This window comes from Sebastes umbrosus, chromosome 3 (assembly GCF_015220745.1).
Source record: "Sebastes umbrosus isolate fSebUmb1 chromosome 3, fSebUmb1.pri, whole genome shotgun sequence".
NCBI lineage: Eukaryota > Metazoa > Chordata > Actinopteri > Perciformes > Sebastidae > Sebastes > Sebastes umbrosus.
Window position 1 is genome coordinate 3,954,393 of NC_051271.1, and position 16,047 is coordinate 3,970,439.

A 16,047-nucleotide genomic window follows, 5' to 3' on the forward strand; every position below is an offset into this window, starting at 1 on the left:
GCAACAAAACCACAACTTCTTTAGGTTTAGCCAATAAAACTACAACTTCTTTAGGTTTAGGCAACAAAACTACAACTTCTTTAGGTTTAAACAACAAAACCACAACTTCTTTAGGTTTAGGCAACAAAACTACAACTTCTTTAGGTTTAGGCAAAAAAAACAAAATAGTTAAATTTAGTGAAAAACATTGTGTTTTGGGTTAAAATAACTAATAATAATGGTACAGATAGACAACCCTGAATCATAATGCCTCCGGCCGCGGCTCTCGCAGCTGCACAGGTATTAAAAACTAAAGCATGCAAAATGTAAACATGTAATTAAATTAGTTTATTATTAAGTGAAATGTATCGGCCATTAACTGAAACACAGTGACATTTGTAACATGAATGAGGCTGTAAATGAATATCAGCAACAATATTCACTTGGTCTACTTCATTGATCTGATATAAGAACACTAGTTATCTTCTCTCAGGCCTCGGCGTTGTACACTGAGAGGTCAGACACCATGGTCACATGCAGTTCCCATGTAAACTGATTGACAGGTCTCTTGACTTTGCCCTGCTGACGTCTGCTCTCCCTGATCATCAGCTGGATGTCCTCGTCGTCCAGGATACGGATGAGGTCGCCCTCGGGGTCGCGGTAGTTCACGGCGATGTCGTCCACCTTGAAGACGTTCCTGAAGAGAGACGAGGACAGGGAGAGGATTACGTCAGACGTTTTAACGCCCAGACATGTTCCTCCTTTTTTACTTTTATTAATTTGACTATAACACATCACAGCAGTCAGACCTTTTCTTTATTTTGTCTTACTTTTATCAGGATTAGTACTTTATTATTATTATTATTGTGTGGAGGTTCTTATTCAGACTATTCCAAGAGAATGAAAATGCTTCTAGGTTTCTTTCATAATAAGTGGTTGTTGACTTCAATGGTAAAAGCAATAAAAGATATTTAATGAAGACATTATGAGAAAACCCAGCACCGTTCTTCCAGTGAAGAACTGACTGCCCCCACATGGCTTTTGTTGATATATTACAGCTTAATTAAAATTTTGCTGTGGGAATTATCACCAAGAAAACGTGCTGGACCAAAGGAAATGTGTAATGAGATATGAAGTAACCACCGTCTCTATGTTCACCTCACGCAGACAGAAATGTTTGAGCCCAGGACTTAATAAGAGAGAGAGACAGACAGACAGAGTTCATGAGGCTTTCTGCAGGATTCCTGGAGGCACCGCATGACGGAGATAGTAAAAGTCACTTCCTGTCACCAGCAGTGAAAGAACAAACAACATTTTCTCATTAGAGGATGTGCATTCTTAATCTATAATTACACATTATTCTTATATATCACTATACACCGATCAGCCATAACATTATGACAGCATGGGCACCCTGACTGGTCTGCGGCTACGCAGCCCCATACACAACAAACTGCGATGCACTGTGTGTTTCTATCGGAACCAGCATTCACTTTTTCAGCAGTTTGAGCTCCAGTAGCTCTTCTATTGGATCGGACAACACGGGCCAGCCTTCGTTCCCCACGTGCATCAATGAGCCTCGGGTCTGACCCTGTCGCCGGTCACCGGTTTTCCTTCCTTGGACCACTTTTGGTAGGTCCTGACCACTGCAAACCGGGAACATCCCACAAGAGCTGCAGTTCTGGAGATGCTCTGACCCAGTCATCTAGCCATCACTATTTGGCCCTTCTCAAAGTCGCTCACATCCTTACGCGGGCCCATTTTTTCTGCTTCCAACACAAAGTCAAATGTTCAAAATGTTCACTTCCTGTAATATATCCTATCCACTGCCAGGTGCCATGGTAACCAGATAATCAATGTTATTCACTTCCCCTGTCAGTGGTCATAATGTTATGGCTGATCCGTGTATAAAATGTCAGTGGTGAGTGGGGTATCACCGACAGCATCATTGCTGAAGTGTCTCTCTGCTTGTATTAGATGAAACATTACTGAAATGTGTTAAAACACACTGTTGATAATCTTGCAAACTTAAAGGTCCAGTGTGTAGGATTTAGTGGCATCTAGTGATGAGGTTGCAGATTGCAACCAACTGAGTACCCCTCCGCTCACTCCTCCCTTGCGGTAACGTGAGCCGCTGAGTGTAAAACCGCGGTAACGACTTTGTCCTCGCTCAGAAGCCATCCATACCATAATAACACTACTTTAGGAGCAACAGAAGTCAGACAGCGGCTGCCGTTACCACGGTTTAACACTCTGCAGCTCACGTTACCGCAGTTTCACAAGTGTGTCGTGTGGCCTAACATGGAGGGGTGGGAATCACCGGAGGCCCCACGATACGATATACCTAAGGCACGATACAATCTAATTGTGATTTTAAACATTTTGCAATATGCTGAGTATTGCGATATAGAGATATAGTGATATATTACGATTTATTACCTTTTTTCAAATGCAAATTATGCAGTTTGACAACATTTGTTTGATGTACTAAGATACAGTTTTCACTGTTAGTCTCAGACTTTTCATTCACATATCTTGAGGTCAGATGTCACAGGACACCTTTGAAAATGGCTATGCCAGTTTTTCCTTGCCAAAATTTAACGTAATTTTGGAGCGTTATTTAGCTTTCATCCCGACAAGCTAGTACGACATAGTTGGTACCAATGAACTCCTTAGGTTTTTCTAGTTTCATATGATACCAGTATACTTGACGCTCTTGTATCAATACAATATTGCCATACGATACTATACTGTATTGATTTTTCCCCACCCTTAGCCTTCAGGTAACGTAAAAACGTGAAAAGGTCTCGCTAGAGCCAGTGTCAGCAGCTGCAGCTCTTCCTCACTATTTCTTTGATTCTTCCTCCTTGTTTAACACGATGAAATCCTCTCTCCTCTTTTCCTCTCCACTATCTCCTAATACCTCCTCCCCCTTCCCTCCCTCCCTTTATCAGTGCTGAGCCATATTAAAACTGGAGACCAGGGTCCCATCCATCCTTCTCCAGGGCTCAATAGGCCCGAACACAGAAAAAACAATAATGAGCAGATAAGCGGAAGAAATGAACTGATTATGAATGGGGAGGGCTAATCATCGTAGCGCTCACCTATCTAATTTACCAGATAATGAGAGATGGAGGGAGAGGGAGGCTGGAAGAGAAAAAGACAGATATGATGGTGGAATGAGCATATGCATCCGGTGATGGCGGCGCTGTGGGAGGGTGGGGGGGGCAGTCGGAGGTCTCGCAGGAACTAATTTGACGAGCGGTGATGATGGGCAACGGGCAATTTGCAGGTTTGCTGTGCAGAACAGTTTAATACGCCGCCCCTCAGGGCAGGCCGCTGAATTAATGGACTTTTATCCTCGTTTGTTCTGATGGCGAGGGAGCTGAAAGAGTGGTCACAGAGGTCAACAATCACGTTCATCAGTGAATCCCCAGGAGAAACACTCCACATGGAAATCTGCTTTACGAACAAAACACTTTAATGTGTGATTTAAATCACCGTCTTTACTGTCTTTCTGAGGCTGCAGCAGGTTCAGTTTTAGAGCTAGAGTGAAGACACAGATATGCTGAGTATTGTGGCTAAAGATAATCAGAGCCTCGTGAAACTTTACAGCCACAAACTAGAGACCTCGAGCATTCAGAGGATGGATGGCTTTCCTAGCTAGATTGACAATAAGGGGTTTCTGAGCAGTTTACACAACAGAAGTGCTCGCCATCCAAATGCTTAAAAATGCCATTCTTGAAAAAATCTCTTTTTCTATGGTGTTCCTCAAGGTCTTGGTGTCTTAATGTGGTATTTTGGAGGAATTATTGATCATTTTTATCAATTCTCGAGTGGTAAAAAATGTTAAATTTAGCTCCAAATCTGTGTAACAAATGGTATCAACCCAAAAATGGCTGCAAAAAACTTATGAGACATAATAGAGCATGAAGATGATCATCATATACTCATATCATAATGTTCTAAGCTCTTATACACTTTTACAATTTATCTTAATTAATTATTTAATTCATGTTAGTTTCTGATTCATGACTAGAACAACTGGACACACAGTGTTGAGCTGATGAACACCACTTCTATGTGACAGCTACTGTTGACCTGCTATCTCCCCCTAAAGACCACCTGTACCCCCCTAAAAACGTGTCTATTGTAGGTCTCAGGGGGTTAAAGTCTCATTTATTAAAATGGCTTGTATAAAACATGTTGAGCACTTCACAAATGTTTTACAAAGCTCAAACTAGTTTGTCATTGATGTAATTCTAGTAGGAGAGTAATGTGGAATAGTCGCACGCTACACTGCCTCCACGTCAAGAGTTCATCAAATAGTTTTATGTTCCATTATCACATCGTTTGGAAGGTGTTGTAATTCACTCAAAGGTGTGAGGTTGCACACAATAATTTCCCCTCCACGGGTGAACAACAGTCGGCTCTTCACACCCACAACATTGATCCTCACATTTCTCTCAAACACATGGGTGTAAATGAAATAAAAACACGACATAAAACAAACACTTTTAAATGTTTTGTTTCTCCAGTTCGGTACACACCCACCTCATACGAGACAGCAGGTCCTTGTAGGTCGGCTGGATAGTGATGTCCTCTTGAACACACACATCTCTGTAAAGAAGGAACACACATTTTAAGACCGGCCTGAAACATTCACTCCTTAAGGTGTAATTAAACTTAAAAAAACGTTATCTTTATCATTACATATATGAAATGTGACCTCTGCATTTAACCATTTTAGGAGCAGTGGGCTGCTGTGAAGCACCCGGAGAGCAACTTGGGGTTCAGAGTCTCACTCAGGGACATTTCAACATGCAGACAGTAGGGGTCGGGAATCGAACTGACAACTTTGTGATTAAAGGATGACCCGCTCTACCCCCTGAGCCACAACCGCCTTGATTACCATGATACGTTTTAGAACTCTGGATTATCTGAAGCTGACACTCAAAACACTTTTTCACCTCATCAAAACAAATGGTTTCTTTATTTTACAAATATCTAATCTAACAATAGAAATCCCGTTAACTCGTCAATATGAAATTAATAATTGCTCTCACACACACACGCTCCTAAACAGACCTGGTTTGGACTCCAGAGGGGGTGAGCAGGAAGCAGCGCAGACAGCTGTAGGTGAGGACGCCACCATCGCCTTCTGAGTCGCTCTCTGGGAGGGGCTTAATGATCTTCACAAAGGATTGTGGGAAAATACCTGTCTGATTGTTCACCGTTCCCTGAGGAGAAGACGGAAGGACAGAGGAGAGGGTTGAGAAGTAGTGAATGAGTGGAGAGACCCAGAGGATGGACTGATGAGATGTGTTGATGATTTAAAGGACAGAAACACAATAAAGCAACAGCGACGTGCATCTAGAGAGAAGCTTTCTGGAATAATTAGCTTGTTAATAATATTCTGCTGATGTTACTACACCCCTGGTGTCTGAGCGTGTCTCTGCATAAACACGCAGCAGCACCAGGCAACAAAAAAAGGATCCATGTGATCATGCAACAGTACAACAAATAATTTAATTTGGGACTTTAAGATACAGTGAGGAACTTGGTTATGAAACAGAGTCAGTTTAATCCTGATGCCTCTCTATGACCTACATCAAACAGAAGATTGGCTATTTCTATATAGTTATTATTAACCATCTGAGACCCACAATAGACCCGTTTTAGTCTTTTTTAGGGGGGTGCATGGAGTCTTAGGGGGGAGATAGCAGGTCAGCAGTAGATGTCACATAGAAGTGGTGTACATCATCTGAAAGCTGGGAACCTGAAGGGTCGCGGGTCTCAGGGGGTTAACGGATTCCGTGTGAAATCAGACAACATCATGTAGGTTCACCAGAATCTCCATCAGCTCAGACTCCAGCTTAGACTCCAGCTGGGCCTCCGGCAGTGACCTGACTGCCACGGACAGACCCAGATCCGGCTTCGCTGCAGCTTTGCTGGGCAGTCGTAGCTCTGACGGGATGTGGAGAGCTCCGCGCCCAGCAGCAGCAGCGGCTCCTCTTCCGGCCAGGAGCAGAGCTTTGCCTGAGGTACTGCGCGGGGCAGACCGTCAGACCCTGCTGCAATAAAATGAGAGGTTTTCTAAAGGGACTCTGGTACTCTGTAACACTACCGCTTTTGTCCACAGGGACCGCCTAAATCAAAACTAGTAGCTTAAATTAACAAGAATTTCCAATCTTTAATTTATCAGTTAGGTTTCAATAAGGACTGAATTTAGATTTGTACCTTTAAATCTTTTTTTTTTTTTTTTTTGTTGCCTGTGCCCCCCCTGGCCACCCTCTTCCGCCGCCCCTGCAGCTTCACAAAAAGCTGCTCAGGAACTAGTAAGTATTTCTCATTTTCTCTGGAAACCCTGAAACTGTTGAGGTTTCTCTCCACTAGTGTGTTTGAAACAATCACCTTGATGTACCAGTCTGCCAGTTGGATGTGTCACGTTTTCCACCCACAGCCGCTCTGTCCGCTGACTAAATTAAAGGCACTCAGTCAACTTTTCACAAGTTGTAAGCAAAAAACAAAACAAAACGCTTGTTACGAGCATGGACGCAAAGAAACAAGAACAAGGAGATGGTGTTACTGCACTGTTGTATAAGGATTAATAGATTATGATGTGTAGATTTCTCTAGAAAGCCAGAGGCAAGATAAGTGCATCCTCCTCCTCCATGTTGATTCTCTCTCTCTCTCCACTATCAGCTTCCACCTCCTCCCTCCCTCTATCACCCACTCCCTCCTTCTCTCTCACACTCTCTCTCAACACCTTGCACATTTTTATCAAACACGTTTCCTGACCTTTCTTTAACTATATTTGCCAGCACCAGTGTTGCATTTTTATGTTGAGCAGCTAATTAAAATGTCCCACATCCCGTTTTTGGACGGCGGCGACTTACACGTGACACCTGTGGAGAGTGTGTAATCAGGACATTTTGTTCATTAAGTAATTGTTCCTCTAAAAGAAACTGGAGCAGGTCACCTGCAGTCACATCTGTGGAGGTACTTTGTGGTCGCCGTGCTCAGCTGCTGCCATGTGGGGATGACACCATTTTCAAGTTTTATTATATTCTGTAATTAGCTTTTTGACTGCTGCAACTTGTGAAGGAACTGATTTTTTCATTTCCTTACAACATACTAAATAAAGCAAAATGGAAATATATACTCCACGGCCAAAAATATGTGGACACCCAAATAAAGTATGTGGATACTACAACATCACGTCCATATGAGACTTTTGAATATGTCAACCCAAAACCATCAGCATTCATCTGCTGCTATGACAACCTCCACTCTTCTGGGAAGGCTTTTTACCAGTTTGTTGTTTCTCAGTGGAGCTGTATGAGGTACTTCTCCATAGTCAGTGTATTTCCTGCAGTAGATGGCGGTCGGCATGCCCGTGGAGAAACAGGAGTACCAGCACAGGAGCAAAGCAATACAGTGCTGTGGACGGGAACAGCAGCGTGACAGATTTTAGACACCTAAAAATATATATATACATATTTATTACACAGCTTTGCTGAATACTTGATTCTGATTCGTCAATCACGGCATTCTACGGTCTGTTATTTCTTTATAGCAGGCCGTTGCTATGTATAACAGACCGTTGCTATGGGTGCAGTTCTGATGTCGGACTCCGGCGCACCGTTTTTGTGTCAAATTCTTGATTTCTTAAGTAAGTAGCCGTGTAATAAGCGGGATGATGAACAGCTAGCGGCTCATTGTTGTGAAATAAACCCTGACAGGGCGATGCGGACCCCAACGCGAATGACCGGCTCGCTGTACATTATCCCTCACGTATATCAGTTTAAGTGTGCGTTATATTTAGAATATTTTCACCCCTTTACCTCGCCGTCACACAGCCCCTTTCTGACGGGGATCTCAAGCCGTTATCTATGCTCTCTTCGGAGCCACCAGACTACATTCACAAAAACAGTAATTTTACCTCTCAGAACACAGGAGTTGCTCATCGACCGCTGCCTCGATCGGTTAGTTTGTTTGTGTTATTGTGTGACTTTGGTGAATCCAAACCAACCCTTTAAAACACCAAAGTCACACAATAACGCACACATATTAACCGATCGATGCAGAGGTAGACCAGTAACTCCTGTGTTCTGAGAAGTAAAATTACTGTTTTTGTGAATGTAGTCTGGTGGCTTTGAAGAGAGCATAGATAACGGCTTCCCGTCGTAAAGGGCTGTCTGACAGCAAGGTTAAGTGGTGAAAATATTCTAAATATAGTGTACACTTAAACTGATATTGATTTTTTTAGGTGTCTAAATGTGTTTATAACTGCTGCCCCCCGTCCGCTGCCGTGCTGGTCTGTTTCTCCAAACTCCATCTACTGTAGGTAATATACACTGACTATGGAGAAATACCTCGTATAACCCCACTAAGAAACACCTGAACTATCCCATTAAGCCATAACAGCATCAGTGAGGTTCGGACGCTGATGTTGAATGATCAGGACTGGCTCACAAGTGATGTTCCAGTTCATCCCAGAGGTGTTGGACTGGGTGGAGGTCAGGTCTCTGTGCAGACCAGTCCAGTTCTTCCACACTGGCACAATCATTTCTGAATCGGCACCGAAGTATCTTGATAGTATTGAATCAGGAGATCGGTGAATCGTCCCAACCCTATCATTTAGACTATTATTTTATCTTCTCACTTTTCATCTTTCTCTCCCTTTCCCTCTTTAATTTTCTCCATCTCTTGCCATTACCTCGTCTCGTCCTCCATCTCTTTCCTCTCCTCCACCGTCCCAATCAGGATGCCTCCTTCTCTCTTTCTATTTTTTCTCTCTTCTTTGCTCACGTCTCCTCTCCCCCTCCACCTCTTCTATATCTTTCCCATCCCTCTCATCCATCTTTCCCAGCCTGCCTTCCACTCTCCCACTCTTTCCCTCCCTCTCTCCTTCTCTACTTTTCTCTCTCCCCCCCCTCCCTCCCTCTCCCACTCTCTCTCTCTTCTTCTCTCCTCTTCTTACCTCCAGCCAGTCTGTGTTGACTCGTTGCAGCAGGAAGATCACCTCTCCCTTCTTCAGGTTCAGCTCCGCCTTGCCGTTGCCGCGAAAGTCAAATATCGCCTGGGAAACACACACAAAAGAAACCACACACACACACACACACGAGTCAGTGCGAGGGGAGAGGAACGAGAGAGGAGAGAGAGACGGACACATTCAACACAAAGAGAGAAGAGAGAGCGGACAGGTAAAACACACTTTTTTTCTGATGGAGAATGTTGTGTGAGTGTTCAAGTAGAGAAAGAGACGGATAGAGAGAAGAAAGAGAAGAGATATTTGTTCCAGTTTGACAAAGTTGAGATTTGTGTGCAAATAAGAGAATCGATGCAAAAAAGGCAGTGAAGTTTGGAGCGTGAGAAGACCCGTGTGTTTGCATGTGTGAGTTATTGAGTGAAGGGATGCGAGAGAAGACGAGGATGAATTCATCCACTTCAAGAAGTTTTGCGAGGAAGAGTGAATTCACACGAAAAGGAGTGAACCTGTGAGATGTGCGTGAGTGAGAGTGAAAGGAGGCAAGACGATGAGGAAGAAGAGATGTTAGAGGAGGATCACTTCGTGTGCTGCTGCTGTTCTGTCTGTGAGTTTGTGTGGAGCAGATATTTGTAAGCAATAAGTAGTAATATTGTGTTTTAAAATGCACATTAGGACTACAACTAATGTAGATTATTTTATGAAATGTTGAAATCACATTAGCCCGGTGTGACGTCTTCAAGTGTCTTGTTTTACTTGACCAACAGTCTAAAGATGTTAAATTGATATTGATATAAAACAGAAAGAAGCAGCAAATCCTCATATTTGAGAAGCTGTTACAAAGAGTGTCGAAGCAAACAGACGAAACTTTGGTGCTTTTTTTTTCAGCTAGATGGCGCTGCTGTAGCGCTGCCGCCATTTTGGACTGAAAACGCCAATGAATCTGTGTCCATGGATGTATAAAGAGACGTCTGTAAATCAGAGGATACATTTCTTTTTAGGTAAATCAACGTACGAACACAATCCCAGTACGAACACTTAAATAGCCATCATTTAAATCATTATGTCCTAAAAGTTTTAAAATGAACTAACAGCTGAATCCAGAGTTATTTTCCTCGGCATAATGAACGTGCATCAGACCCACGGGACTGCACCGTCCTGCACGCTCAGAAGACATATCCGGTTCTGCCAACTTCCTGCTAGCTGTCTGCGCCTTTAATAATGGATATATTAGCCGCAGTTCATCACTTTTATTATCTTATAATACACCCATGGGCTGTATGCTGTAAGCCTGTACCGTGGTGGATGTATTAACGTCTCTTCTCCCAAGCAACCGGCTATCGGCCGGTAGCTAGTAGTGCTAGTAGCATGACATAAACAGAGTTTAATGGAGTTGTAGGCTATTTACTGACACGCAGGGAAAAAGAACAGGACACAACCTCTTATACATCCATGGTCTGTGGTCTACTGGACTCCATTCTGTATCCTTGACATGAAAAAGTTTGAGATTGCTCTCAAAATCTGTGTGCTGGATTTTTCTAATCGCTCCCTTTATGCTCCTCTGGGAAGCAGACGGGCAAAAAGTTTAATAAATAAGTAAGTATGTATATAGTTATAACAGTATGCATATTAATAATATTTGCATTGTTCAACACAGGACATTTCAGTAGAGACATTAAAATCTACTTAATTTTACTTCTGTACGTTACTTTGTAGGCGGACGTTTTACTGGCGTCCGGTAGTCGCTTTCAGTCCAAAATGGCGGTAGCGTAGCTTTGCTGCTGGGCGCTGATGTTGCAATGGAACGAACTATAGACTTTCTTAGCAACATACTGTACGTTCTTTGGCCGTAACCAGTTAAGCTTTTTCGCTTGATTAATAATCATTTCAGCACCACGTTCATGTACGCAGCACCTCTCTGTGTGTCCATACAAACTATACTGGACTTGCTAGTAATAACTTCGTGCAGCTGCGTGTCAAAGAGAGTCGTGTCTGTGGGAGATGAAGTAAAAAGCATGCACGAGGAGTTTGCAAAAGTGGCACAGCCTGAGGAGATGCCACGCTGCAATGCAAGAATGTGTGTGTGTGATTGGGGGGGCTGGATGCTCGACCATCCCGGTTAGCATCAGTGCGTCCGGAATAAAAGCCGGCTGAGTTGAATTTACATTTAAAGTAGAGCTCAGTAGAGTCATTACCGATGCTTTAAACCTGCTCCTGTCCTTTTGCAAAGAGACTCCTCGAACAGACAGATGATGAAGTAGCCTATTACACTCACAAGGTTTTCGCAAATGCACAACCATGCACACAAAAGCTACAATAATCTGTACACTGTAATAGCACTCGTACTGTGCACACTCTTGCAGTAAGCAGCTGTGTGTTATCAATATCAACTGAAGCATGCAGAAAAAGAAAGAGGGACAAAGAAAGAAAGAAAGGAGCGCAATTATATTGGACGAGGAAATTGGGGAGAGAATTACAACCACAGTAGGAGAGTGGAAGAGAGCTGGAGAATCAGGAGAGGAACAGCGAGTCCAAAAAAAGAACGAGGAGCGGTTAAAGCAGTGGGAGGGAGGTGAAGAAGAGGAGGAGGAAGAGGAGGAGGAGGAGGAGATAAGAAAAGTGAAAGTTAAACAGAGGTGCAGGGCTGCAGAGGGCTGATAGATCACTGCTGTTCTCTTGTGGTTGTGTGATAATCCTCACAGGACAGCGAGTGAGTGAGTGAGTGAGTGAGTGAGTGAGTGAGTGAGAGAGTGAGTGAGTGAGTGAGTGAGTGAGAGAGCGAGAGAGAGAGAGAGAGTGAATGCTTTCTTGTGCCAAGGCTTATTCTGGTTTCTTTCCAGGGTCACAATTCTCCTGTATTTCTCCTGATTTAGGGCAAATTTTCAATTTCTTTTTTCCTTTTCGTTATCTTAGCCTGTTTTTGGACTTGAGCAGTGTGTCTTATCCCTACTGTTTCCACCCGGACGACTATAGAGCTACACCAACTGTTGTTTCCTGGCGACACAGAGCAGTTTGAGCTCATGTTTAAGCTGCGCTCGCCACAGCGTGCATCACCCAAAGTTGGGCTTTGCTCGATTCAGCGAAAAGCCGTCGTGGTGCAGCGCGAGCCATTTGGAAATAATAGATTTCAGAGCGCAGTGGTGGCATTGGCACGTTGTGTCTGAAATGACCTTCAGTGAGTGAGAGGAGGAGAGAGAAATGGAGAGAACTAAGAGAAAGAAATCTATGCCAGAGATTCACACGCCAAGTTCACAACCAGAGGGGTGAATTATTCAGTTTTCTTTCCTGGGAGTTAAAAGTAAAATCAAAAGTTTAACAAAAAAATGCTGTTGCAGTTTACTTATTTTGATATTTTTCATTCTTTTAAAGTCACCAGAATGCAGGAAACAAAGTCTCTGAAACTCAAATTTAGTCTATTTGACACTAAATGGGACTATAATTTACTAAATGAACATCATGCTGTATTGAAGAAGACTTGAAACTAGAGATTGAGACCATAAACTCATGTTTACAATGTTTACTGAGGTAATAAATCAAGTGAGAAGTAGGATCATTTTCTTATAGACTTCTATACAACCAGAGGAGTCGCCCCCTGCTGGCTGTTAGAAAGAATGCAGGTTTGAGGCACTTCAGCATTGGCTTCCCTTCTCAAACCCGAAGGTTGCCTACTGTTCGCATCACATCCACTACCTGCATGCGAGGTTACGCAATTTGAATCCTACAGACTCATCCATTAACATTTTAAACTACTATATCAAGACACTGACTAAAGAAATGGCTGTTCTGTTCTGCTGACACAGATAGCATCAAACATTGGGTTTGACGTGTTGAAAATCTAAAAGATAACACCTTTAAAGTGCATATTCAAGTGTGTGTGTGTCCACAGAAAATGAGACTGGTGGCAGATTAATGAAGCTGGGGAGAGAGGGAGCTGGCTGGATTAACAATCCATTGAGATTATCTTGACCCCTGAGGACACACACACACACACACACACACACACACACACACACACACACACTCTTTGAATGTGGGGCTGCTATTTTTTGATGCATTATTCCAGACGCTGCTTTATTATAGCGTTGACCTGCCGCTGGCACTAATTTATAGATGATGTGAAAATGTGTTGGAGGCGATGAGCTACTCTCTCCAACACAAACACCAAATATGATGTGACAAAGCAATTCCCCCTCTCTCTCTCTCTCTACACCTCCGTTCATCTCTCCTCACTGTCACCGTCCCACCTCTTTACTTCCATGTGTCCTTTTCTCTTTGTCTCTATTTCAATCTGTTTCTTTCATATAATTTGTTCTTTTTTTCCCTCTCTGTCTTCCTCTGTGTCTCTACTAACAGTTTAGCCAACGCCTGACACCTGTGGCCGTTAAGTCAACGACAGTCAGCGTCCTGTTGCTCGCGATTGTGCTCGGACTACGTAGGCGCGAACGAGCTTCGGTCAAAACAGTGAGGCGACACACAACGTGATTGACAGGCATCATGTTGATTAACGTTGGCAACATTAGCCAGCTAAAACCACAATATCACTGTATATTCCACATGCTTGGCAGTAATATTGGCTTACCAAGTGAAGGTCTGAGTTGTGGTAGGGGCTTGTCGTTTATTGGCGTTTATGGACTCCATTTCTAACCAAACATTAGCTATGGTTGCACACTGTTAGCCCTGTAAGCGGAGCATGAGAATAAAGGCACTTGCAAGCGTCACATTCGTTGGATTTTCCCGGTATAAGCGGCCCGGGTTCATCACTTTAAGGCAGTCTACAGGCTGACAGAGGAAACCCAGAATGTCGCGGAAGGTCTTATTTTTTAGGTTAAGTTACAACCTGTTCACACACTGGCAATAAAAAACGATTTATATGTGTAAAAATTTACATACAGTCCCTTTAAGCAGTTGACCTGATGAGTGAAGTATCACTGCTGAGGGCGATACAGTAGTACGCCATTTAAACAGCTGCATAAAAAGAAGCAATTGTTCATCAGTGTTTTCAGTCAAATACTAGTTTTTAGCATCCAAGAAGGACAGACCTAGATATAATCAATCATAGAAGAGGCAGAGACACCCGTTCCTCTACCCGCAGTAGTATCAATAGACCAGAATGCATTGAAGCCACTGCTTGTGTCCTTACTAATCTGTCTTCGATAATGTGTGGAATATAACGGCTTCCTCAACGGCATTTTTGTAATTTGACCAGCCATGCAAAGCAAAGCATTAGATTGTTCTGTCTCCTCTCATTATAGATACAGTATGCAGTTTATCAGAGCAGGTACTTTGTGTTGGTGTACCTCACGTCGCCCAGTAAAGGCCGGCCTCCTAATGAAGCCACATCGCCCCTGGGTTCAGCCAGTCCCCCCAGGAGCAATCATCTGCTACAATTAGACTCGCGCCGACCCCGCCTTAATGAGCTTGTTAAAACCTCAGCTCGTTAGTCTGGCAATAGGGAGGTGGAGATGAGAATTGAACTTTTTTTTTCCGTCTCCCTGACATTTAATGAAAGTGTATTATTTTTAAGAACATGGCCCACTTCCTAGAAGGCCTGCGGTGAAGGGTCATAGGAGGATGTGCATGTTAATACATGCAAGAATGGGCACAGGTTGCAGAGGTTGTGTGCGTGTATATGTGTGTGTAACTTCTGCTTTTCAACTGTCGCACAGAGAAGCTACAGTATGCATTTGGAAATTTTCTGCAAAAATATTTAATGTCTACGCATTTGATTTCAAAACGTGAGAGCAGAAGAAAAACGCAGACGGACACAAAGCCCTAACACCATAGGATCGGTTTGAACTTTAAGGTCCGGGGTTCACAAAAGAAATCTAGAAGGAATGATGTGTACAACGCAGAGAGGTCTAGCGTATTGGGATGTGTGTAGCCGACATTATTACACCCTCCAAACAAAATGCAACACGCAGTCTTTTGAGCTAAACACATGTCAGACATACTCTTTCTATATATTCCTTATTCCAACGGATGATGAACGGCTGATTGGTTAAGTTGAAATGAGGAGGTATCGGATACGATACCTCCTCATTTCACTACAGAAACCTAAATAAGGTGACAGCAAGCTGGAGGGAGATTGCCTGAAAGTTTACATGAGCTACTGTTGGCTGCATTGTATTTTCAGTCATTTTCAGTAAATATCACAGTATAAAACCTGCGTTTTCTGTTTAAAAAAAACACAAACTTCTGAAGATAGCAAGTACTACTCACCCATCTCTTAAGTGGTTAAGTCTCTAGTGTGATCTGGAGTGCACAGCTGATAGGTACGTGGTTTGTGTAACAGAATATTTAACCATGTGTGGACAGAGAGCGTCTGATGTTATTAGGCTTTAAATAAATAAAAATACCACAAATCTATCTTCTTATCTTGTTGGTTTCTTATTCTGTCAATATGAAGACACAACCAGGCCAATATCATTCATCAGTACTATAAATTATTGGTTATAGTTTAGTATTATAAAAAATATAGATGCATTTCTAGGAGGTTCAGTGAGCCCCCTGAACCAACGCACATTGCGCCTGTGACTAAAACCTTATCAGACACATTATCTACTCCGTATCAGTCCGTAGACAGTCAGCAAACATTAAGCAAGATTATCATTTATTTGAAATCAGATTTCTGGGGACCTGATGACTGTAAGTCTAACATTTACTCTCCTTTTGGCTCTTTGGCTCCTCACAATAGCTGCTAAACGATCCGCCATGTTCCCCAGCTAGTCGCTATCTTTGTCTGCCTGCTGTGTCGAGGCAGGCAGGCAGGCAGGCAGGCAGGCAGGGTGCACTGGGTTTATCAGAGCTATTCTGCTGAAGACAGCTTCCTGCTGCTGCTGGACACAAAGACTGATGTAAGAGGTGAGAGTACACCGAACAGTTAACACGCTGTGAGAGTAAAGCAGTGACCTACAACAGGTTAAAAAAGCTCAGTAGAGCTGCAGAGTTGTGTCATTGTGTAATTCATCACTGTGACCAAACGCAAAGACTCACTTAACCTGCTGACATGTTAACCTTTATATTCACTGTTTAACCCCTTACCATTCCGCCCTCTTTTTTTAGTGAGGTAGAGGGAC

At 43.0% G+C, this 16,047-nt stretch overlaps 1 protein-coding gene across 1 annotated transcript in view; it reads right to left on the minus strand.

The window, feature by feature from the left end:
• Nucleotides 1-306: 306 nt before the first annotated feature.
• Nucleotides 307-16,047, minus strand: part of ncf4 (neutrophil cytosolic factor 4) — a 39,098-nt gene continuing 23,357 nt past the window's right edge. Inside the window, exons 7-10 of the mRNA XM_037763713.1 lie at nucleotides 8,966-9,064; nucleotides 5,068-5,219; nucleotides 4,534-4,599; nucleotides 307-676 (exon numbers count right to left, since the gene is read on the minus strand). Of these exons, the coding sequence (XP_037619641.1) occupies nucleotides 469-676; nucleotides 4,534-4,599; nucleotides 5,068-5,219; nucleotides 8,966-9,064 (525 nt within the window). The 3' untranslated portion in view covers nucleotides 307-468. The remainder of the gene's footprint in view (nucleotides 677-4,533; nucleotides 4,600-5,067; nucleotides 5,220-8,965; nucleotides 9,065-16,047) is intronic.